This window comes from Podarcis cretensis (genome assembly GCF_951804945.1).
Source record: "Podarcis cretensis genome assembly, chromosome: 3".
NCBI lineage: Eukaryota > Metazoa > Chordata > Lepidosauria > Squamata > Lacertidae > Podarcis > Podarcis cretensis.
The window spans coordinates 125,084,142-125,108,430 of NC_137172.1; the positions used below are offsets into that span (position 1 = coordinate 125,084,142).

General features: G+C 46.7%; 1 protein-coding gene across 6 annotated transcripts in view; it reads right to left on the minus strand.

The window, feature by feature from the left end:
• ADGRF5 (adhesion G protein-coupled receptor F5) overlaps positions 1-24,289 on the minus strand; it is a 52,256-nt gene that overhangs the window by 17,896 nt on the left and 10,071 nt on the right. For 2 of the 6 annotated variants that reach the window (XM_079969643.1, XM_079969644.1), the window contains exons 2-13: positions 23,841-23,998; positions 23,287-23,518; positions 20,470-20,590; positions 19,983-20,043; positions 18,223-18,393; positions 17,633-17,809; positions 16,746-16,864; positions 9,327-9,385; positions 5,297-5,442; positions 3,512-3,715; positions 1,844-2,059; positions 104-268 (exon numbers count right to left, since the gene is read on the minus strand). In XM_079969643.1, the coding sequence (XP_079825769.1) occupies positions 104-268; positions 1,844-2,059; positions 3,512-3,715; positions 5,297-5,442; positions 9,327-9,385; positions 16,746-16,864; positions 17,633-17,809; positions 18,223-18,393; positions 19,983-20,043; positions 20,470-20,590; positions 23,287-23,354 (1,507 nt within the window). In that variant the 5' untranslated portion in view covers positions 23,355-23,518; positions 23,841-23,998. The remainder of the gene's footprint in view (positions 1-103; positions 269-1,843; positions 2,060-3,511; positions 3,716-5,296; positions 5,443-9,326; positions 9,386-16,745; positions 16,865-17,632; positions 17,810-18,222; positions 18,394-19,982; positions 20,044-20,469; positions 20,591-23,286; positions 23,519-23,840; positions 23,999-24,289) is intronic. The other 4 variants (XM_079969648.1, XM_079969647.1, XM_079969645.1 and 1 more) reach the window with 3 other exon arrangements.

The following is a 24,289-nucleotide window of genomic DNA, read 5'->3' on the forward strand; positions in this document are numbered from 1 at the left end:
TGTCTCAACATGGCTTACGGTAAAATAGCAGAAACATAAACATCAGAATAGCACACAAACAAAGAAATCAAAGGAGAAAAGTCCTTCCCAAAGAGATGCTTACCCACTCGAAAATATGTAACACTGATAACTTTGTGTTTGCGGGCACCATTGGTAGTGTTCAGCTCACATGTGTAATCCGTTTTGGTTCCAGACTTGTCTGCTGGGCATTGAGATTCATTAGCCTGAAGGAGGTACTTGGTACAGTTGTGAGTGGCAGAGGTGGTCCCTGCAAGGAAGGGAAATGAGTTAGAAGCAGGTCAAAGCACTACCTGCAACTGAGGCTGAAAACTGGTCAACACCTTGACTCAAAGCAAAGCTGAGGAGTTGCTTCAGTGTCAGTGTCGCTGGGTGGTCAGAGTACGATGTCAACCCCATTTAGAAGTTGGCCAGTATGTTATCAGCTCCTAGACTTTGGGTCTAACATGTCCTAAAAACTTATCCAAAGCGGCCGGTTTAATTCCAGAAGGATGTTTTCAGGGACATGCCAGACAATTGCTCCCGGCCATATCCAAAGCTGCTCTAGGCCAAAGATACCACACTTAGAATCACAGAACTGTAGAGCTAGAAGGGACCAACCCCCTGCTTTGCAGGAATCTTTTGCCCAACGTGGGCCTCAAACCCACAACCCAGAGATTAAGAGTCTCCTGCTCTACTGACTGAGCCACTGGAAGACAAGGAGAGGCAGCAGGAATTTGTGACTAGGAATGAATGAACACCCCCAGTTCCCATCAAAAGCTGTTCGCTTTGTGGTCATTTCTTGCATACACTAGCAAACAAACAAAAACCCTCAAAGTGTTTTGCAAGGACTCACAAGGAATGCTTACAAAACCAAAGTGTTATTATCATTAAAGGTAAAAAGGTAAAGGTACCCCTGCCCATACGGGCCAGTCGTGTCCGACTCTGGGGTTGCGCGCCCATCTCACTTAAGAGGCTGGGGGCCATCGCTGTCCGGAGACACTTCCGGGTCACGTGGCCAGCGTGACAAGCTGCATCTGGCGAGCCAGCGCAGCACACGGAAATGCCGTTTACCTTCCCGCTAGTAAGCGGTCCCTATTTATCTACTTGCACCCGGGGGTGCTTTCAAACTGCTAGGTTGGCAGGCGCTGGGACCGAACGATGGGAGCGCACCCCGCCGCGGGGATTCGAACCGCCGACCTGACAATCGGCAAGTCCTAGGCACTGAGGTTTTACCCACAGCGCCACCCGCGCCCCGTTATTATCATTATTATTTATTAAATTTATAGCTGCCCTTCATCTGTAGATCTCAGGGCAGAGCACAACATAAAAATATAATATAGAAAACACAAAATACATAGTAAAAATAAGAACAAAAACAAATCAATAATCCCCCTCCCCCTTGCAGTTTTCTCTCCCCCCACCCTCCTCACAAGGAAAAAAAGGGCCTCTCCTTGTGAAGGAGGCAAAGGGATACCAGCAGGGAATGGCAACAGCATCGCCTTGGCCCTCCTGGCTGACTCCAGAGGCTGCTGTGGCTCTGCCTGCAATCTGAGGCGAATTTAGGGGAAGAGGACCAGTTCGCCTGCACTGGGAGCAACAATGACAAGCAATGGAAGGTGAGTGGCCAGGGTGGGGGTGCTGCTGGAATTTTAAAGCCCAAAGTCCACCACTGCTGTGATTCACCACTCTGTGGAGCCAGCAATGACAGCGCAGGAGAAAGAGCCTGACTCTTGACAGGTCTGCTTTGGAAATGCTGTGAGAGAGAGAGATGCATGTGTGGAGTTGGGCAAAGAAAAAGTTTTATGCACACTTAGGAGCCAAGAGAGATTCTTGCACTTCATACCTGAAATATTTATTGCTCCATTTGTTTTCCAGTAATAAGTGAAGAACTGCATATCTCTGTCTGTGCAGCAACTCAGTTCTTTAGTGTCACCATTGCATACAATCACAACATCCTCTGAGGGCACAATTTTGATTGGAGAGACTGTTATATTAGTCCCAGCAACATGTATGACTGACACATTATTAATCCATTCCATAAAGCTGCAACGGTAATAACCTGCAAAAAGGACAAAAATCTGGTATTTAAAGCAATGTGCTCAAACATTTCCAGATCCAACTGTGAACTTTCCAGCTTGTCTCATCTCCATGATAAAATTAACTCAATTGAATCAAAGCATTAAATGAGTGGCAAAACCTTTACATTTACACCGCTGATCTGAATGTGCAAAGGAAATGCATAACAGTCAGCTGTTTTGTGTGTGGAGCAGCTCCCCCAAAAGGGCAATTTTAGGCTGCATTAATGGTTTCCAAACTTTGGTTCCTCTCTCTTCTGCTCTGGTCTGCTCTGCTCTGGAGAACTGCCTTCCGTTGTGGGCGTTTTCCTTTAAGGAGGAGATAGACCAGCGGCTCTCAGTGAAAATGGCTGGTGGTCTTGGTAGACCATTTAAGGGTTTTTCTGCTTGTTGCACAATTGTAATGTGCTGTGCTAGATGCTACATTTTAAATCCAATTTTTATTATTTCTTCTATTTCTTATACAGTAAGACCGCAACATACTCACATTTACCTTGTGCCCATCCAGCTTCATGCGCTTGGCAAAATAAAATAAAATAAAATAAAATAAAATAAAATAAAATAAAATAAAATAAAATAAAATAAAATAAAATAAAATAAATAATTAAAAGGGGACAGGCCTCGGGGGGGGGAGGGGGGGAGAGACTTTGGCCACATACCCCCATGGCACTCGATGTGTTTTAACTATGTGCAGTTTTGGCACAGGTGCAATGGGCACTAGCTGCCTCTGCCTGGAGGGTGGCAGGCTCTCCCTTGCTGGAGATTTTTAAGCCAAGGCTGGGTAGCCATCTGTGGAAGATGTTCAAGATCTGGATTTCCTGTATCTGCATGAATTAACCAGCAAAAAGCCCACAGTTCCTTCCACAGAATGGAGATTATAGGTAACATAAATATTGCCAACTCACTAAAGAAACATTAACTAATCATGAGAGATAATCGGGTCGCATGACCCCTCCTGGTACACCTGAGACCCCGGGGGACACACCTATTTTATGGTCAGACAACTAGAAGTGCATGACTCTTGGGAAGGGCAAGAACACCTGCAGAATTGATTTAACAAGACACAGAGAAAGCTGTGGCGCCCTAGTCACGGCTGCATCCCTTCTCTGAATCTAGGTTTCCATTGCATGTCACTCTGTATGTTACAATCTTAGAATACGATGGTCATTGTTGTTGAATATGATGGTCACTGCAGGCCACCCAATTCACTCCCAGCCTTGTTTGATGCAGAATATTGCAGTGTTTGCTTGATGCGGTTTTATTCTTTGGAGTATTGTCTTACAGAGGGTAATAATCTGTATTTGTTCCCCATGTTCCCTAGTGACAGACTACTTCCCCTGTCCTCACTGTGGTAGGAGGTGACTGTAAAGCCTAGGTCTGACTCAGTATAGCAATTCTTACACTCTTGACTTAAATACTTTTCTATTTAGAATTACCGGCATCTTCCAATTTAATGTTTGTAATTTTCAGTGTTGATGTTGACTTTCCATCTATAGTGTCATTTTTAAGAAGCTCCCTGCCACGGCTAAAAGTTTCCGGGAAGTGCCAGGTTGCCCCTGAAGAAGAATTTGACTCGCATGTCATTGTTACAGTATCACCCTCAAAAATGTCGTCAGGAGAAATGGAGATGTTTGTTCCACCTGCAAGGCAAAAAGAGAAGTTCTCAAAACCAACGAAAAGAAAGCTTTATTTCTTGCTACATATACAGAGTGCCACTCACCTAATGCATCAACTATTCATTTCACAGTTTCATTTGCTGCTGTTCTGAACGCACCCAGGAAAGCTTTGGAAAATTAGTTTGCAGAGTCTAGACAAGGCCTTGACCAAGGGTGGTTGCGGCAAAAGTGAACATGTCTTGCTTTCCTGTCATGGAGTTTTATAAGTGGGATTTTCCAAAGTGACCAATGGCCTTTAGCTGAGTGGGTTTAAACTCTCCATGTTTAGAATGAAGGCAGCACCAATGGGCAGGTGTGCTTCCCACCTTCCAGGGCAAATGAGGAATCTCTAGTCCCAATTTTCACTGGCAGAGCATCAGCAGCGATTGCAACCCAAATACATATTCCTGATGTGATATATTGACAACCATGTATGATGCTGGCAACATTGCTCTTTGACAGGAAGCTGAGTTTATCCCTTCTTCCACCAGCACCTAGAGCCCTGCTTTTCCCACATCAGCATTTAATACCCATTGACTAGGTAAAGGTAAGGGGACCCCTGACCATTAGGTCCAGTTGTGACTGACTCTGGGGTTGTGGCGCTCATTTCGCTTTATTGGCCGAGGGAGCCGGCGCACAACTTCCGGGTCATGTGGCCAGCATGACTAAGCCGCTTCTGGCGAAGCAGAGCAGCGCACGGAAACGCCGTTTACCTTCCCGCCAGAGCAGTACCTATTTATCTACTTGCACTTTGAGGTGCTTTCAAACTGCTAGGTTGGCAGGAGCAGGGACTGAGCAACGGGAGCTCACCCCGTCACGGGGATTCGAAGCGCCAACCTTCTGATTGGCAAGCCCTACACTCAGTGGTTTAACCCACAGCGCCACCCGCGTCCCATTGACTAATGACTATTAAAAACCCGTCCACCAAAGACAGGTAGATTTGACTTGATTCTTACTGTTGTGTGGATGCAGGGAAGACCCCTTCCACAGCAAGAAGCCATGGTGCAGAGTACACAGAGCTTTAGATGGCACGATCCTTCTGGCCTAGCAAGGTTAATCTCTTCCCCTTGGAATGCAGAGGTATTCATACACGTATATTGGGAAGGTGCATCAGTCTGCACACACAACAGAACGACAAGTTCCTTGCATAAAACTATTTGGAGAGCTCTCTGAAACCAGAACATGAAGCTTCCACCAAAAATTTCCGAAGACACCCTGCAGCACGCCCAGAGGCTACTGAGCACCCAGGACACAGGCTGTGCACATGCTGTAACTTTAAAACACACTTTCCCCTCAGATGATTCTGGGCTCTGCAGCTTCCTCCTCAGGGTGCTACAGTTACCAGCAACTCTTTAGCAGACTGCAGGGATCAAAAGTCTTTGAGGGAGAGAATGTGCTCTGAATGTGCTTTAAAGGCAGAGAGCGAGGGGGCTCAGCTTCTCTCTCCATAATCAAAATGGGGTGGCCTGGAGGGTGTTTTATATGTGTATTCATTGTGGGAGAAAAATGGCATTTCTACCATTAAAATGATAATATACATCTCAATAAGCAGGCTTTTGACATTACCATGCACTTCCATTGAAGACACCTCAAATGATGTGGGCACAATCTTGTAGGAACGATCTAAGGCTTCAGCTGCATCTGTATTGGCACTTTCAGGCGGCATATTCACTGCTGATGTTAATTCATATTGAACCATGATGCTTCCAGGTCTATGCAAAAAGGATATCATACCTGATTATTTCAGATTCATTATTAGTATATGGGTATAAATTGTAAGATAAGAGAGGGAAAACAACAGTGACCTTACTGTGGGAGTCTGCTATAGAACGCCAAGCCAGACAGAAGACTTAGATTATGCCTCCCTAGAGCAGATTACCAGCTTTCGAAAAAGAAGAGACATAGTAGTCATGGGAGACTAAAACTACCCAAATATCTGTTGGAACTCAAACTCTGCCAAGAATGAAAGGACAAAAAATTCCTCCATTGCCTTGCTGACAATTTCATTTCTCAGAAGGTGGAAGAAGCAACAGTTGGGATCATTTATCTTGGATCTGATCCTCACCCATAGGGAGGAACTAATTGACCAAGTGGAAACTTGGGAGGAAGTGATCCTGTCCTCTTGGGTTTCATGTTACATAGGCAAGAAAACAGTGAGTGTAGTTGGACATGCACTCTGAACTTTAAGAGGGCCAATTTCAAAAAGCTTAAGCATCACTGTATGAGAGATCCCATGATACGCAGGCTGAGACCCTCCCTGCCCGCAGACTGTCTCGCCAGAGTGGTGCATGCTCTAGTTATCTCCCGCTTGGACCACTGCAATGCACTCTACGTGGGGCTACCTTTGAAGGTGACTCGGAAACTGCAATTAATCCAAAATGCAGCAGCTAGACTGGTGACTGGGAGTGGTCACCGAGACCACATAACACTGGTCCTGTAAGAGCTACATTGGCTCCCAGTACATTTCTGGGCACAATTCAAAGTGTTGGTGCTGAGAAAATGTGATGAAAATAATGTATCGATGGTATATAACACCGGTGAAATTAGCAAGGATGTATAAGATAAGTGGGACGCGGGTGGCACTGTGGGTAAAACCTCAGCGTCTAAGACTCGCCGATCGCATGGTCGGTGGTTCGAATCCCCGCGGCGGGGTGAGCTCCTGTCGTTCGGTCCCAGCTTCTGCCCACCTAGCAGTTCGAAAGCACCCTTAAGTGCAAGTAGATAAATAGGTACTGCTTTATAGCGGGAAGGTAAACGGTGTTTCCGTGTGCTGCTCTGGTGCCGGTTCGCCAGAGCAGCTTCGTCACGCTGGTCACGTGACCCGGAAGTGTCTGCGGACAGCACTGGCCCCCGGCCTCTTAAGCGAGATGGGCGCGCAACCCTAGAGTCTGTCAAGACTGGCCCGTACGGGCAGGGGTACCTTTACCTTTACCTTTATAAGATAAGTAACAAATGTTGGAAATGTAAAGAAAAGGAAGGTACATTCCATCATATGTGGTGGGAATGTAAGAAAGTTAAAAGCTTTGGGGAAATGATATATAATGAATTGAAGAAAATGTTGAAATATACATTTGTTAAAAAACCAGAAGCATTTTTACTAGGCATTATAGGTAATGAGATAAATAAGAAAGAAAAGAAGTTATTTTCATATGCAGTGACAGCAGCAAGAATACTGATGGCCCAGAAATGGAAACAAGAGGAGCTACCTACGATAGAAGAATGGAAAATGAAAATGATGGACTATGCAGAACTTGATAGACTGACTGGAAGGATCCAAAATCGACGAGATCAGAGATTTACAGAAGATTGGAAGAAATTTATAGAGTATATGCAAAGATTAAGTGATAATCAGATAACGTTTGTAAGTTTTAATGAAGCTCTGTGAGGAAAATGTTAGAATACTACTAAAAATAGGGTTTAATATATAACAATAATATAAGCATAAGTTAGAAATGTGGAAGAAGTAAAATTATGAAGGAGTTTCAGACAAGTTGAGGGAAGTCAAAAAAGAGAAATGTGATGTAATTAAGATGTATGGATTATATAATTTTGTATTGGAAAATGAGTAAAAAAAATATTATTAAAAAAAACCAAAGTGTTGGTGCTGACCTTTAAAGCCCTAAACGGCCTCAATCCTGTATATCAGAAGGAGCATCTCCACCCCCATCGTTCAGCCCAGACACTGAGATCCAGCACCGAGGGTCTTCTGGCAGTTCCCTCATTGCAAGAAGTGAGGTTACAGGGAACCAGGCAGAGGGCCTTCTCGGTAGTGGCGCCTGCCCTGTGGAACGCCCTCCCAGCAGAGGTCAAGGCAATAAGCAACTATTTTACTTTTAAAAGACAACTAAAGGCAGCCCTATTTAGGGAAGTTTTTAATGTTTGATGCTGTATTGTTTTTAATATTTGGTTGGAAGCTGCCCAGAGTGGCTGGGGAAACCCAGCCAGATGGGCGGGGTATAAATAATAAATTATTATTATTATTATTATTATTATTATTATTATTATTATTAGGTCAGAAATACTCAAAAAGAAGGGAGTCCAAGATTGATGGGAGTTTCTTAAAGGAGAAATATTGAAGGCCCAAATGCAGACAATACCAACAAGAAAGAAAAGTGGGAGGCATCTAAGGAGCTTACAGATGAGCTGAGATGTAAGAAGGGCATGTATAAGAAATAGAAGAAAGGGGAAATCACAAAGGAGTAGCAAACAGTTGCAAGGAGCAGGTTAGCTGGGTCCAGCTAAGGATGAACTCAGGCTTGCAAGAGAGGTTAAAAACAATTTTTAAAAGGTTTCTTTGGCTATGCTTGAAGCAAGAGGAAGAACAAGCAAGTGGCAGGTCCTCTGAATGGAGAAGACAGAGAAATACTATTGAGTGACAAAGAGAAGGCAGAACTGATGCAATACAGGGGGTTGGACTAGATGACCCTCAGGTCCCTCCCAACTCTATAATTCTATGATTCTATGTAATAAATAATGAAAAATTTCATGATGTTTTTAACATTTTAAAAAGATTTTTATAGATATTGGGAAGGAAAAGGAGAAACTAGTTTCAGCTACAGCTTCTTTGTCACTTTATCTACCTGGCCAATGGAGAGGAAAGCAAAATATTAAAAACATAAAAGGCTTTAAAACTGAAATAAAATTGTCCCTATCCTATTTTAAATGCTAGTGAATATTCAGATTTTTGTATTGATACTGATGATGAGCAAGTTGCAGCCCCTGCCAAAAGCTATTTTAATTAGGCTCTGGCATCCCAACCTCATGCTAAGCAGGATGTGGAATAAAACTTGTAGGTGCTGTGGTTATTTTACACTCAAATAAATATTATGTTTTGCTTTGGCTTTGCACCTACATGCAAACGTGTTCACACAGTGGCTAGAGAGCAAGCAGGACTCCATTCGGTGTGAAACTGGTATGATGAACAGCACATCCAAGAGCAGAATTTCATAACAAAGTGCAGGATTCATTTGCATTTTGGATAACATTGTATTAACATGGATTTAAAAGTAAGCACTGGAAATGCAGTGAGCATAACAATAAACAGAAGTGTAACCCCCCCCCCCCTTAATGTCAACTGCTTGAGAGGGGTGGAGGCAAAACGAAGGTGCCTCCTTCCCAAAAGGGGAAGGGGATCAAGAAACATGTGGTGGGAGCAGGCATGTGTTTGTGTGTGCTGTGCCTACCTTTTAAAATTAACAAGGTGTCCAGATGGAATCCTTTAAGAAAGCCCTGTGGTCACTTGCAGGGTTTTGGGCTCTTTGCAGATGGGCAGCACTTGGAATGGCCACACAGCCACAGAATCATAGAAACTGTCGAGTTCAAAGGGACCTTGAGGGCATCTAGTCCAAGTCCCCCCAACTGAGAAATCTCAGCTCAAGCTTCTGTGACAGATGGCCATCCAGCCTCTGCTTTGAAACCTCCAGTGAGTCCACCACCTTCTGAGGAAGCCCATTCCAAATTGCACTTCTTTCTCGGAAGTGCTTTTCTAAAATGTTTAAATTCAATAATGTGACTAATGTACAAAGATCAAAGCATTTTTTCCCCCTCCTGTAATCCAAGTGAGTGCAAAGGGAAATAAGGTGAATGTTTTCGATACCTGAATCCTGCAACTTTTACACTTCTGAAGCCTGGCAATGATTTGTATCCCTTGGTAAACTGGAAAAAACCAACAATATAAATTATGACATCTTTATGAGACAATTAAAACCTTATAGGAAATTGGACTGTTTTATTTCACCTAGTAGACTGTGAACATGCCTACTTCATGCGTGAAATGAAATGAATCTATTACATTACTTCATTACTCTGTTACTGATTTTATTTATCTGTTTATGGATGGCCCACCTGCACCCAATTTGGAAATGATCCATTAAAGATTAAAAATACTTCCACTGAGCTCCTGCAATTAGAATCTCTTTCTTAAGTAAATCATTTCCAAATAGGCAAGGCCACCAGGCCATATCAGGATCCCAATGTCACCATCAGGAGTATATTGGGGGCTCAATAGTTTTTGGACCCTTTCCGAACCATTTTGGAATGGATAACCTTCACCCACCTCAACTCACTAAATGTGCCCCGTTTAAGGAATCAGTGCAGTTGGCACAGTGCTGCTGTAAAATGATAATAGCGCCCAGTCAATAACATGGCAGCTGCATTTTGCACTAATCAGTTTTTGAGCAGTTTTCCAAAGCAGCCCATGTAAGGATCCCTTATGATATTTTTTGAAGATATTAAATCTATATTCTGCAGATGATAGCTGTCAGAGGCTTAATGCTGTCCAGCTGGCATAGATAAGACTCCGGGCTCCCAGCCAGTTCCAAACTATTTGATTTATTTGACAAAGTTCATGTTATGTAGTGAAGTTTCACCCTGGGCCAGCAGGGGGATACTGTATATAGTTTTCACTCAGGTCTGTAGATAGTTTTCACTCAGGTCCACGTCAGTTATTTTAGGCGGGAACTCTGGGCTGTTGTTGCTACAATGTTGACAGCCGGCTGCCTATAAAAGCAGGCCGGCTGAGCTGTTTGCAGTCAGTTCTATTCCAGCTTACAAAATAAAGAGCTACTTGGAGAAATCGCTGTGTCGTCTGCTATGTCAACCCACAACTTAACACTGGCGACGAGGATGGGATCGATGGACATCAGAGCACAGCCAGATGCGGCCAGCCTCTGAACTGAGCTGAATCACTGAGCTGAATCACAGAGCGAAATCACTGAGCGAAATCACTGAGCGAAATCACTGGACAGAACCAATTCAGAGCTGACTGTTCTGGCTAAGAGCACTGTGTTCCATCCATCGCCCTTCACGCCGGCATCGGAATCATGGCTTCGCTTGTGCCTCTACCGCCGTTTGCGCCAGCCTCTGAATCATGGGACTCCTACCTCGCTCGGTTCGACTGCTACCTCCAAGCCAACGAGCTGACAGCAGTATCAAAGGATCGGAAGCGGGGCCTATTCCTCAGCCTCTGTGGGCCTGAGGTGTTTGAGACAGCCCGAGCATTGGTTGCGCCTGAAGCAGTCCAGGCAACACCATGGGACACGATCCAAGAGAAGCTCCGCAACCACTACGCACCAAAGCCGTCCAAGATTGCTGCCCGCCATGCGTTCTACCACTGGAACCAGGCAGAGGGGGAGTCAATCAACAACTACACCACCGCCCTGCGACAGTCTGCAATGCACTGTGAGTTCCGAGACTTAGACGATGCCCTGATGGATCGAATCGTCTGCGGGGTCTGGGACATCCATCTGCAACGGCGTCTCCTCGCCAAGCCAGACCTCACGCTACAGAAAGCCATTGAGGAGCCTGTGGCCTCAGAAGCTGCTGAACGCTCCGCCCAGGAGATCCGCAAGTCCAGCAGCCCGCGTCTTGCTAGGGAGCCAGTTCCAGTGCATCATGAAGCAGTGATGAGGCATCCTCCAGTGAAGACGATGACGTGCACCAGACAAAGCAGGAGCGCAGGAAGTTCCAACAGAAGTCCAAGGGCCAACCGGAATGTGCCGGCTGCGGAGGCAACCATTCCCGTGCCAAGTGTCGATTCAGAGACGCCATCTGTAGGAAGTGTTCCAGAAGGGGCCACATCACTACGGTCTGCCGATCGGCTCCGTCTGACACCCCCCCTTCATCAACTCGCAAGTCCAAGTCTTCACTCCAGTCTGCCAAGGAAAGTTGTTTCGCTCTCACCAACTGCCGCTGCCCGTCTGGAACCACGATTGGCCAAACCGACTCGCCTACGCGACGCAAGCTGAACGTCACGGTGCTCATTGAAGGAGCTCCATGTGACATGGAGATCGACACCGGGTCTGCCCTGTCCATCGTGTCATGGAGCACCATCAAAAGACTGGTACCCAGAGTGTCCAAAAGGCAACTCGACTCTCACCGCGTACACCTGAGAGACTACCAGGGAAACGACATTCCCGTGGTAGGCGTTGGCCGGTTCCGGATCGCCTTCAAGGATTTTTCGGGCCTGCTCCGGTTGGTGGTGGTCGAAGGTCAGCGGCCAAGCCTCCTAGGGCTAGACTGGTTTGATGCCCTCGGCCTGGAAGTCACCGGCATCAACTGCATCTCTAACGCAGAGACTGAGGGTCTGGTCAAAGACTTTGCCGAGGTTTTTGACGGCAACTTGGGGCAATATACAGGTACGCCCATCTCCTTTAGCCTTGATCCACAAGTCGCCCCCATCAAGCTAAAGCCACGCCGGGTTCCCTTTGCTCTCAAGGCTAAGGTGGACGAACAACTGGACAAACTGATCGCCCAAGGAGTTTTGGAGCCGGTTGACTACGCCAAGTGGGAAACCCCCATCGTCACGCCTGTCAAGCCAGATGGGTCGGTGAGAATCTGCGCTGACTACAAGTGCGACAAGGCACTTCAGCAGCACGCTTATCCGGTTCCTGTTGTCCAACACCTGCTGCATTCCCTGGGTGAGGGTAAGGTCTTCGCTAAGCTGGACCTTGCCCAAGCCTATCAACAACTGCCAGTCGATGATGCCACTGCTGAAGCCCAGACGATCATCACCCACCGGGGGGCATTCCGTTGCCGCAGGTTGCAGTTCGGGGTGAGTGTGGCTCCTGGCATCTTCCAAAGCCTTATGGAGCGTCTCCTGCAAGGGCTTCCGGGCGTGGTACCATATTTTGATGACGTCTTGGTGTCTGCAGACTCACACCAGCAGCTGTTCAAGCGCCTCCGTGCCGTGCTGACCAGGTTCCAAGAGGCTGGGCTCAAGGTAAAGAGGGAGAAGTGCCAGATCGCCGTTCCACAGGTAGAGTTCCTGGGCTATCTTATCGATGCCTCCGGCCTTCACCCGACCACATCCAAGATCCACACTATCCAGCAGGCCCCCACCCCAAAGAACAAGACGGAGTTGCAGGCGTTCCTGGGGCTGCTGAACTTTTATAACATTTTCCTGCCCCACAAAGCCACAGTGGCTGAGCCTCTTCACCGACTCCTTAGCACTAAGACGCCTTGGGCCTGGGGTCATCGGGAGACGGTGGCCTTCAATGCGGTCAAGGCTCTCCTTTCATCAGACAGTGTGCTGGTACAGTACAGTGAATCCAGGCCGCTGGTCCTTGCCTGCGACGCCTCACCTTTTGGCATCGGTGCTGTCCTTAGTCACCGTTTTCCAGACGGAAGAGAAGCACCGCTCGCCTACTTTTCCAGGACGCTATCTCCGACGGAACGGAATTACAGCCAGCTCGACAAGGAGGCACTGGCACTTGTGGCTGGAGTGAAGAGGTTCCATGAATACCTCTATGGCAGGACTTTTGACCTCATCACTGACCACAAGCCACTCCTGGGCCTCCTCGCCGGTGATCGTCCAACTCCACCGGTCCTCTCGCCACGCATGCTGCGATGGACTGTTTTCCTGGCTGCCTACCACTACCGGCTCATCCATCGCCCCGGGAAATCGATGGGCCATGCCGACGCCCTCAGCCGTTGCCCTCTTCCAGCATTTGTGGAAGACCCGGCTCCAGCTTCATCGCTCCTTCTGATTGAGGATCTTCCGGCAGCGCCTGTATCGGCTGCCACTGTGGCCTCCGCGTCTGCCCAGGATCGCACCATCAGCCGGGTGCTCAACTGGGTGTGGAGGGGGTGGCCACAAGGGCCTTTTGCATCGGAGTTCCAGCCCTTCGCAACCAGACAACATGAACTCTCAGCTCATCGCGGCTGTCTGCTGTGGGGAGACCGCGTCGTGATTCCCCAGGGACTCCGTCAGCGCGTCCTGAAGGCTCTGCACGTTGGCCACCCGGGAATTGTCAAAATGAAGGCGTTGGCTCGGTGTTACGTCTGGTGGCCTAATATGGACGATGCCATCACTGCCTGGGTGTCCGCCTGTCAAGCGTGCCAAGAGTCGAGGCCTGCACCACCGGCAGCTAAGGGACACACCTGGGAGACGCCAAGACACCCTGGTCGAGGGTGCACATCAATCTGGCTGGCCCCTTTCACGGCCGGACCTTTATGGTAGTGGTGGACGCCTATTCCAAATGGCTGGAGGTCGCCCTGATGCCCTCCACCACTACCGAAGCTGTCATCCGGGTGCTGCGAGGCCTGTTTGCAACGCATGGGTGTCCTGATGTCCTTGTCTCTGACAACGGACCGCAGTTCACGTCAGGCACGTTTGAGCGGTATCTTTTGGGACTGGGCATCCGCCATGCCCTAACGGCACCCTTTCATCCATCTAGCAACGGGCAAGCGGAAAGAATGGTGCACTCGGCAAAAGAGGCACTGGCGCGCCTGGACCGGGGAGACTGGCATGAGCGGGTCGCCGAATACTTGTTCGTGCAACACATCACCTCTCATGCGGCCACAGGGCGGAGTCCTGCTGAACTGCTTATGGGCCGCCGCCTCAGGTCACCGCTCGACCGGCTACACCCGGACTTTGCCGTGGCTGAACCCCCAGGCTGTGCCAACGCACCACGGTCATTTGTCCCAGGAAACCAGGTCTTTGCCCTGAACTATGTGGGGGACATTCCTTGGGTGCCAGCCACAGTAGTGGGAGTCACTGGACCTCGCTCGTACCAGGTGGCACTCGAAGACGGACGCTTGTGGCGACGGCACATAGACCAGCTTAGGCGCAGGGTTGGGGACTTGGACACTACCAAGGTGCCCCCAACTGCGCTTGCGGCTCCAGAAGAGACACGTACAGATGGCGAGGCCCCACCTACACCTCCCTCGCAAACTGCCAGCGTGGAGCCGAACCAAGCCGCTTCAGAGGGTCTGCCAGACTTACCACAGACTCAGACCACTCCACTTGCGGAGGCTCCACCCACAGCAGCGGATCCAGGGGAGTTGGTTCCAACGCCACCTAGGGTCGCACCACAGCCTCAGCAAGAACTGTGTGGCCCTCCGGACTTGGCTACCAGTCCCCGGCGGTCTGGCAGAGTTCCCAAGCGCCCAACTTATTTAAAGGACTATGTTGTTGGACATGTATCACTGTTGGTCTAAGTATGGGAAATGTAACCGATATGCTTTTGTGCCTAATTGAACCATTACGCGTAGTGCTGTATATAAGGAAACCATTATGATTGTAACTAACGCCTTATCTCGGTGGGGAGGGGTGTTATGTAGTGAAGTTTCACCCTGGGCCAGCAGGGGGATACTGTATATAGTTTTCACTCAGGTCTGTAGATAGTTTTCACTCAGGTCCACGTCAGTTATTTTAGGCGGGAACTCTGGGCTGTTGTTGCTACAATGTTGACAGCCGGCTGCCTATAAAAGCAGGCCGGCTGAGCTGTTTGCAGTCAGTTCTATTCCAGCTTACAAAATAAAGAGCTACTTGGAGAAATCGCTGTGTCGTCTGCTATGTCAACCCACAACTTAACAGTTCAAACGTACATCTCCAGCGTTTCAATTAGCGTCCGTCCCGTTGTTGCGCAGTTGCCACCTCTAATCTTTCTTCTTCCTTTTCCGTACCCAGCATGCAAGTCTGCGGAAACTCCTCCCCTGACTTCCTCTGTGTACAGAATGACTTGTTCCAGGCTCATCCTCCTCCCTCTCTACGTCAGACCCACTGTCAGACGACAGGCTGCTGATAATCTCTTTAGGCTCTCTATAACTGCTGGTTTCTGTCCTTCCATCTTTTCCCGATTGCCTCTCCCGGACAATAGCTATTAGAATCATCTCAGCAGGTATGTTGCACTATAACATGTACCATGAAGTTTTGACCTATGAAAACCTTGGCCATACCTCAAGGATCACCTTGTAGGAGGTATTTTAATAGCAGGGAGAGGATATATGAATTGCAATTTACCTCTCCAGGTCTCACATGCATGGGCTGAAGAGAGTTTTAGAAGTCCCATCCTCGGCAGCAATATGGAGGCCTGTCAGAATTGGCAGTAAGTGGTGCCTTCCTTTAATTAAGTCCAGCTACAAATCAAGCTGGCTTCCCCCTTTATTTAATTGGACAACTGGAAAGTAAGCTCAAAATCTGATTTTTTTACTCAATAGTCTTGCATTGGTTTTCAGCTACAGCATCAGTAAAAACTATGCAGGGGAAATACAGTAAAAACAGTCTCAGGCTTGTGCCTGGAACTGGAGCAAGTGCAGGACAGGTCTGTCCTCATGGCTGGCTGAGGAGAGAGGAGAGAGGAGGGAGGGGGAGGGAAGAGGGGAAATGACATCACACAGAGCCCTCTCTGCCAACTACATTTTCTGTAGTATGAGTAGCTGCCTATCAGCAATATAGCTCTGTAGTATTAGCCCCTTCTTATGCTAAGTATCAAGGGACTCGGGTGGCACTGTGGTCTAAATCACGGAGCCTCTTGGGCTTGCCAATCGGAAGGTCGGTGGTTCGAATCCTCACAATGGGGTGAGCTCCCATTGCTCGGTCTCAGCTCCTGCCAACATAGCAGTTCAAAAGCACATCAAAGCGCAAGTAGATAAATAGGTACCTCTCCAGCAGGAAGGTAAATGGCGTTTCTGTGCGCTGCTCTGGTTCGCCAGAAGCAGTTTAGTCATGCTGGCCACATGACCCAGAAGCTGTCTGCGGACAAACGCCGGCTCCCTCGGTCAGTAAAGCGAGAAGAGTGCCACAACCCCGGAGTTGTTCGCGACTGAACTTAACTGTTAGGGGTCCTTTACCTTTACCATATGCTAACTAGCAAGAATATGTGTTTGTTAGGTTTGGCTGCTAATCTCACACATGCATCTCCTCATATGAACCAACCCAGACCCTGCAGTAATTGGCTGTGGCTCCTCTGTGAGATGCCCAGAGGGTGGCAAGACAAGAACAGGCCTTTTCGGTGGTGGCTCCCCGCTTGTGGAATACTCTCCCCAGGGAGGCTCGCCAGGCACCATCATTACATATTTCTAGGCACCAGGCAAAAACATTCCTCCTCTCCCAGGCCTTTGACTAATTAAACAATCTATGGCCATTTTAACCGTGGTGGGGGAAGGGCATTGTTTTGTTTGCAACAATGTACCGGTATTTTTGGGTTTTTATATTGTAAACTGCCCTGTGATCTTGTAATAATAACAGAAATGCAATATATCTCTGCCACATGCAGAACCAGCTCAAACATACCGCTTTCTCCAAATCACTTTTGTATCGCTTAAACATGCTAGAGGACAGATTTCTCAGATCATCTTCAAAGTCTTTGTCAAGCCGGACAGACATTTTTATAATGTATATAAATGGAACACCTAGTGCAGAAAAGAACCGGAAAAGTAGTATTACTACTAGTAGCAACTACTGCTGATTACTACACAGCAATAAATTTTGTTTTAAAAAAATCACCGTAAAATTCTTTCAATCTGTCCTCAAATCTTAAATATCTGTTCCTGTCTTGTTGTTTTGCACACAGCAAAGAAGAGAGACCTTAGACTAAACTGCAGCACTGGAAGCACATGGAATTGCATGTAGAGGAAGAGCAGCTTGGCTGCAGGAATAAGATTGTAAATAAAATCGGGGAGAAGACCTCAGAGAGTGTAGCAATAAGAATAAAGGAGGGCAGGGAAAAGGAGAGGCACGTCCTGCGGAAGACCTCTCTCAGGAAGAAGTTCCCTAATCCATGGTGCAGGCAAGAGAGACCAGAGTCGTTGCTGGGCCATCTTTAAGAAGCAAGTTCCACTGAATTCAGGGCTTACTCCTGGTCAGCGAGTACAGGATTGCAGTCAGTCCTAGAGATAATTCACATGGTAAAGGTGTGACAAGTGAAGGGCTCAAATGTTACAAAAAGCACTGGGAAGCAAAGTACGAATTCTAAAGCTGAAATGGAATTTCATGAAATGGCCCTTCCCTGAATTCCTTGGGGAAAGGGATAAAAGTGTTTTCAATGAAATGTCAAAATCCAGCAAATTTCAAATTCTGCTGACGTCAAAATCAGATGTCATAATGTGAAATACTCCTTTTCCGCCCTAGCTGCTACAGTATGGTTGCCCTCATTTACTGCCCATTACCCCCCCTCCTACCTGCAGATTGCGGTTGACAGTAGGTCCCCCGAGGAGGGCGCTGGGCAAGGCAGCTGCAGCTGTCTCCTGCCGGCGCAGCACTGGGACAGGCTGGAGTAGCTCTGCATGCGCTGGCCGGCCATTCATAGCCCGACTCACAAGAACAGTGGGTGCCCTGGGGGCCACCTGAGCTGCACACTAAGGTAAAAAAGCATGAAACAGGAAGGCTGCAGGTGAGACAGGGCATTTTGCTGAGCAACGTCTGCTTCCTAATTATAATTCCCTCTGTGCATGACATTCACACTGCACAAACTGTTCTTTGAAAGTTGTCAGCATTATTTGACCAGACAGTTGGACAGTTTCTCTAATATTGGCTAAAACTGTAGTAGCAGAGCTCGCCATCTCTTTTTACAATGTAGAAAACCCTACAGTACAGCTGTAAATTACTCTGGAAATATCACAAAATGCCAGCTACATTTAGTCTAATTCAGATATTTTTTAAATCTAGCCTCTTCTCATTGGACTTTCCCCCCTTTTCTTAAAAACAAAACAAAAACCTAAAACCAGAGAAAGCCAATTAAAAAAGTGGAAACTAGTGACATATAACCCACCTGTGGTGACATCAATGCTTGAAATGTTCACAGCTGAATCAGAAGCATTTACTGAGACTGGGAAGCTAAGGCTGTTTAAATAACTTCTGAGGGCCTCCAGGAGGGAGGAATCTGGAAGACTTATCTCAACAGCAACCGTGTATTCTACAGGTGAGATGCCTAATGTCACATCTGGAAAACAATTTGATAAGTTAGACATGTTATAATTACCAATCAGAAACTCCCCGTTTCAGTCTCACAAATCGTTTATATCTCTCTATACGTAAGACAGCCTCAGGCTCAGGAACAAGGAGGCCTCGCCTGAGAATACATTTGTGGACCAGGGGGCTGCTGGCTTTCTCCTTGTCCCAACAAATTTCCAAGGTTTTGAGCCTGAATGTGTTCATTTCCATTCTCATTCTCCTCTCTCTCTCATGTGGGTGAGCCAAGATCCTTCAGCCCTTGGATGAAGATTTTTAAAATGATGATTCAAATGAGGGAGGCATAAAAATCCCATAAAAGCCCCATAAAAATAATGATTGCAGAGGCACAGGATAGCAATTTAGAGAGGCCAAAATACCTCTGGCCAAAACACAAGTGCCAAAGACACTGGATGCTAATGCTAGAAGACGCTGAGCCCAGATGGGTGAACTGGAGTGCTTGGTCTTAGAAGATGACATCGACATAGTGGACACAATGGAAAATGGAGACAACCAGTAGGACACTGTTATCTCTGGATATAAGCGCTATAGGAAGGACAGAGAAGGACATATCTCTTTCTGTATGTCAAAGACAGTGAGTCCAGCAAACCAGGAATCCCCCAAAGGCAGACTCTGTCACAGAATCAGTTTGGGTGATAATAATTTAGTAACGAGGATATGCTATCATCCTCTTGATGAAAATGCTAAAGGAGATATTGAGATGATAAATGAAATCAAGGAAATGTCCAAAGGAGGAAATGTTGTGGTATTGGGTGGTGTTAACTGGTATCCTCACAGAGACTGGCTGCAGAGGTGTTCCTGTTGGAGAATTTGTAAAGGCTTCACCCCCTCAGCTACTTGCTGGTTGAGGTTGTCTCACATTGACTTGCAAAGCCCATATAAATGTCCTTTTGACTGGCAGTTGGAGTCTGGATCCTATTAGCTGTCCAGCCTGAACTACAGTACAGTGGTACCTCGGGTTAAGAATTTAATACATTCTGGAGGTCTGTTCTTAACCTGAAACTGTTCTTAACCTGAAGCACCACTTTAGCTAATGGGGCATCCCACTGCCGCCACGCGATTTCTGTTCTCATCCTGAAGCAAAGTTCTTAACCCGAGGTAATATTTCTGGGTTTGCAGAGTCTGTGACCTGAAGTGTATGTAACCCGAGGTACCACTGTTGTGGGTTGGGTATTAAACCCCACTTTCCCCCCAACAATCCAGTCATGACAAAGCGATGACAGTTCTAGATCTGGAAAGTGGCCAATGGAACACCTTCTTTTTTTTTTTTTAGGGGATCCAGAAGGGATCCTGGAAATTACAAGTCAGTCAGCTCAGTGTCTGTTTGGGGGCAACTGGTGGAAAGTATTGTTAAAGTTAAAATAACCACGCATAAACCTGTTCATCTTTGATGCTTCCATTCTTCCGCTGAATTGTACTATGCTCTTAGCAAACAGTTCATCTGACTACTTTCATGATGAAAAGGATTTCTTGTGTTCAGGCCAGAGTACCCTGACTGCATATCTAAGAACAAAGATTCTGCCTTCAGGCAAAACACACTGTTGCGAAGTATTAACGTACCCTGCCGTTTCTGCCTGTGCAACTCTCTCTGTTCCTTTCCTCCGTTACTTTTGCTGTAAATCTGAAAGAGATGCACCCACAACATCACAACATTAGGAAAATTGGTTAAGGGCAATACAATGCGGGGAAGGGGTTCCAAGAAGAGCTAAACCCACTCATCCCTAGTGAACCAATAGTCTTGAAAGTCAGAGTGTGCTCAGAAAGAAGCAGGATCTGAAGAAATGTGGGCCTCTGCCTTTTCAGAGCTCTCTGAAGTAGGAGTCAGAAAGCCACAGGGGTGAATTGGGTTAGCCACCTCAAGTCCTGATACGGTTTCTGCAGGGGCTCTTCCTCTCCTTCCCCCTGTGGTATGGCTGGCTTCAGCAGTGTAGCCACAGGAGGAAAGCTCTGGCCAACCCTCCCATGCTTTCCAGAGTGTCTCTGCATTGAAAGAACAGCCATGTGCTCATACATAACTGTGAAGCTACACACAGTAAACATTACTCACAGGTGAATGGATGAACGAGCCAAAATTTAAATTTTGGGAAGCTGTGCTGACAACTATGAGGGTACAGAACATTGTTATCTTCCAAGGCAGCATTTTTTTCCGTGTTTTGTTGCTGTAGAACCTACAAGGAAATCAAAATATGATATTCTATTACTATTTTTGAATAAAATTAACATAGTTTCCCTTCTAAAGAGTCAGTCCTATAAAGAATAGGCTGTAGAGAAAGTTAGCATGTTTGTTTTTTAAGAATCCTATATACACACAGTTCCTTCATTATGCCGCTGCTGCTGTTCTGTGGCAAATTCCTTTTCTTATTTTACAATCTCCCTGTTTGTAATCCTTCTTCCCTTTAAAGCCTTCCAACATGGGGGACAGGATCCCATAGCATTAACTCAAGGCACCCCAGAGCCCCCTTCTGGATCCCATCAGCCCAGGGAGAAACAGCACCCCTGCAACTCACTGCCACCAGCCGCCGAGAGCCAGTCGGGCAGAAGACCACGGTCAATGGTATCGCAAGCCACCAAGAGGTCCAGAAGAACTCACAGGGACACTGCCTCTTCTCTGGTGTAAGGTATCCATCGGAGCAACTAGTGCTATTTTGATGCCAAAACCAGGCCAGGAACCAGACTGAAGTGGCTCTAGAAAACTAGTGTGATGCAAGCGGAGGGGGGAAAGAAAGCCAGTCAGTGGAGGAGACCAGTAGTGCCCTGCGATGATGAGGGAGCCCCATATCTCTCTCTGCAAAGCAGCCTGACAGTGGTGGACCTTGGGCTCTCACATTTTAGCAGCGCCCTGGACAACACCAAAATGCAGCGCGCGCCCCCCCACCTCCCATTCTACAACATAGTTTGGCATCCGTGAGACTCTGCACCCTGTGAGACCAAACAGTTCACGCTCCTCTACATCCACCTCTGAGCCTAACTGACACGTCGCCTGGAGCTGCAGCACGTGCTTAACTGTAATTGTTGCAATATGGAAACTAATCAGTGCTTGTGGGACACTTGTGGCTCCTCCTCGGGGCTCTTCCAGACGTCCTTTTGTGCCATGTTTCTAGGCACAGGTCCATGCTTTAAAGCTCTGCATCTCTGCTTTCCCTGCGAAATCCCACTTTTTACCACTGAAAACAATTCCACAGAAACCCTGAATTGCTGTTTGTCCCAATTCAGCATTAAAGAGTGGGTTTTCCTGGGGAAAACAGGGTGGGGCAGGAAGCAGGGGCATACCTAGCTGCTCTGGCAACCGGTGGGGCGGGGACGGGGCAATCTGTGCATGAGGGCAGCGCAGGGCCCCAAGCCACTGCGGCACTCCCTGGAGAGACGTATGGCTCAGGAGCACTGCAGGCCAAGCCCCTCAGTAAGTGCCCCCCCCCCCAAGGATGACACCCGGGGCGGACCGCACCCCCCTTCCTACGCCCCTGGCGAGAAGCGCTCAGACACAGGCTGGGAAAGTGTGGAGCTGTGCCTCGGAAGCAGGGGGCAAAAGGTCATTGGGGATAAGTAAGAGTCTGGGCTCAAGTGATGCTCAAAGCACAGGAGGCAGATCTGATTTGGGGGGAAAGACTATGACCGGAAACCCCTCTCCTCCACTAGTTTCATTTGCTGAATTAAGTTCAGCATAATCCTCACAAAGAAGTCCAGAAGCCCTTTTGCTCTCTCTTGCTGCAATATTGACGGACACCTAAGCTCTCTGGAGGAATGGCAGAGCTTGCTGCTGCTGCTACCTCCTGCCACAGTTTATATTATCACACTCTTTTTTTTTTTAATTCTTTTCATTAATTTTCACAAACAAAAGAGAATAAAGAAAAACATAAGATACAAATTATAAAAATAAAAAAACAAAAAGAGAAATAAAGCAATCTTTAAAAATCAATATTTTGTACCGTCTTCTTTACAAAGTGCATACTCACGCCTTGGCTTCCCTCCTCCCCCGCATCAGCTTTCTTAATACATATCTTCTCCAACAGATTCTTATTCTTATTCCCTTTTTGTGCACATCACGTGATTTATGTCAGACCCGCTACAGTTTTTAAACTTCTGCAATTTATCTTTATATAAGCAACAAATTTCCCCCATTCTTCCTCAAACTTTGACCCTTTTTGATCTCAGATTTTATAGGTCATTTTGGCCAATTCTATATACTCAAAAAGTTTAACTTGCCAGTCCGATACTGTTGGAATTTCCTGTGATTTTCATTTTTGAGCAACAAGAATCCTGGCTTCTTGATTTCTGGCATGTGGTGAACACACTCGATAGAACATTTATGCTACTCAAGTTGCTCATTGTGTTGTTATGTTGGTCACAAGAAATGGTGCATGTAAAAAAGTTTCAGGTAACATCTTATCATATTTACTTAAGGTTATGACTCTCAAATAAAAGCAAATCATGTAGATTTTTCTTTTCATTCGTTGGCAGAGGAGGTGCATGTTTGTGTGACCAATGTAACAGGCATGCCCAACATAAATTTTGTTATCTGAAGGTCTTCTTATTCTGCTCCTAGGATAAAATTTATTGTCAGTTCACCAAATGAGAAATATTATCAAAACGATAAAGTGTCATTAACCTATTATCTGTTTTCCTGGAGAGGTCTTTAACTGAACTTTAGAAAACAATTAGAGAAGTTCTGAGTTATCTTGTGTGTCATACTTCTGATTGTTTTACTCATGTGTAAATTGCCATTTTGAAAATCTGTTGCCATATATATATTTTCTTTAAAATGATACACAACACTTTAACTATATATGAAAATGAAAAATGGGTCTGTAGATTGATGTTTTCATGGAATTAATGTTGGCCTTTCCTCTTTCCCCCCAAAACATACCATTCAAAGCAGTGTCTCTTCTCCAAAAAATCTACTAGCTGTGTCTTCAAAGTTGGTTTTGGATTCATTCACAGAGAAAAACAAGACTATTGTTCCTCCTTAATCCAGCTCCTCTTATAAAGCAAACAATCTCAGAGCAAGTCTAGGCTTGGCTGCCCAGACAAGTCCCAATAAGTTCAGTGAGACTTATTTCTAGGTAAGTTCGTTTGTCGTAGATTTCAGACTCCGTGACCTGGGGTTGACAAATGGTTCCCAATGAGCAAATACTCTATTCCAGTGTTTCCCAACCTTGGGCCTCCAACTGTTTTTGAACTACAACTCCCATCATCCCTAGCTAGCAAGACCAGTGGTCAGGGATGATGGGAATTGTAGTTCAAAAACAGCTGGAGGCCCAAGGTTGGGAAACACTGCTCTATTCAGACACTACTCAGACTTTTCATCTTTCCTCCTGGAAAGAGCCTAGTAAAGTGATGCTACAGCTATCTCTTGGGTTCCCTCAATCTGATGTCTTTCCTCCTTCTCAAGGCACATAAGATACATTCCTGCTTTTTTACCTGATCAGCTTTCTCTGGACTCAGCCCTCCTATGCAGATCTGGGATCTGTGGACATCTCCTTCCCTGCGCAGTTCGGGGCTCTTGCTTACTGAAAGGAAGTCATGCCCAAGGCAGCAAGTTAAAGAAAGTGAGCTGCGCGTTGCTGTGCAGGCAGGATCTGGGCAAGGGAGGAAGTTGAATTTCACTGTCTGTTCAGTGGGATTGTCGAAGTTATTTCCTGATGCCATTCACCTGATCTAAGCTTTTCAGTTTATTTTATCTGAGCAAGCAGGCAAACATGTTCCACAGGCATTTTACTTCTGAGAGACGCATTTGTCATGTTTGTTTGTTTGTTTGGGGTTTTTGTTACCAATGAAATGGATGAGAAAACGCCAACAGAAAAGCTTCAGCCTTGCCTTGCCTCCAAGCATAGCTAAGGAGGACTTCTACTGCCAGATTTGCTTCTAAG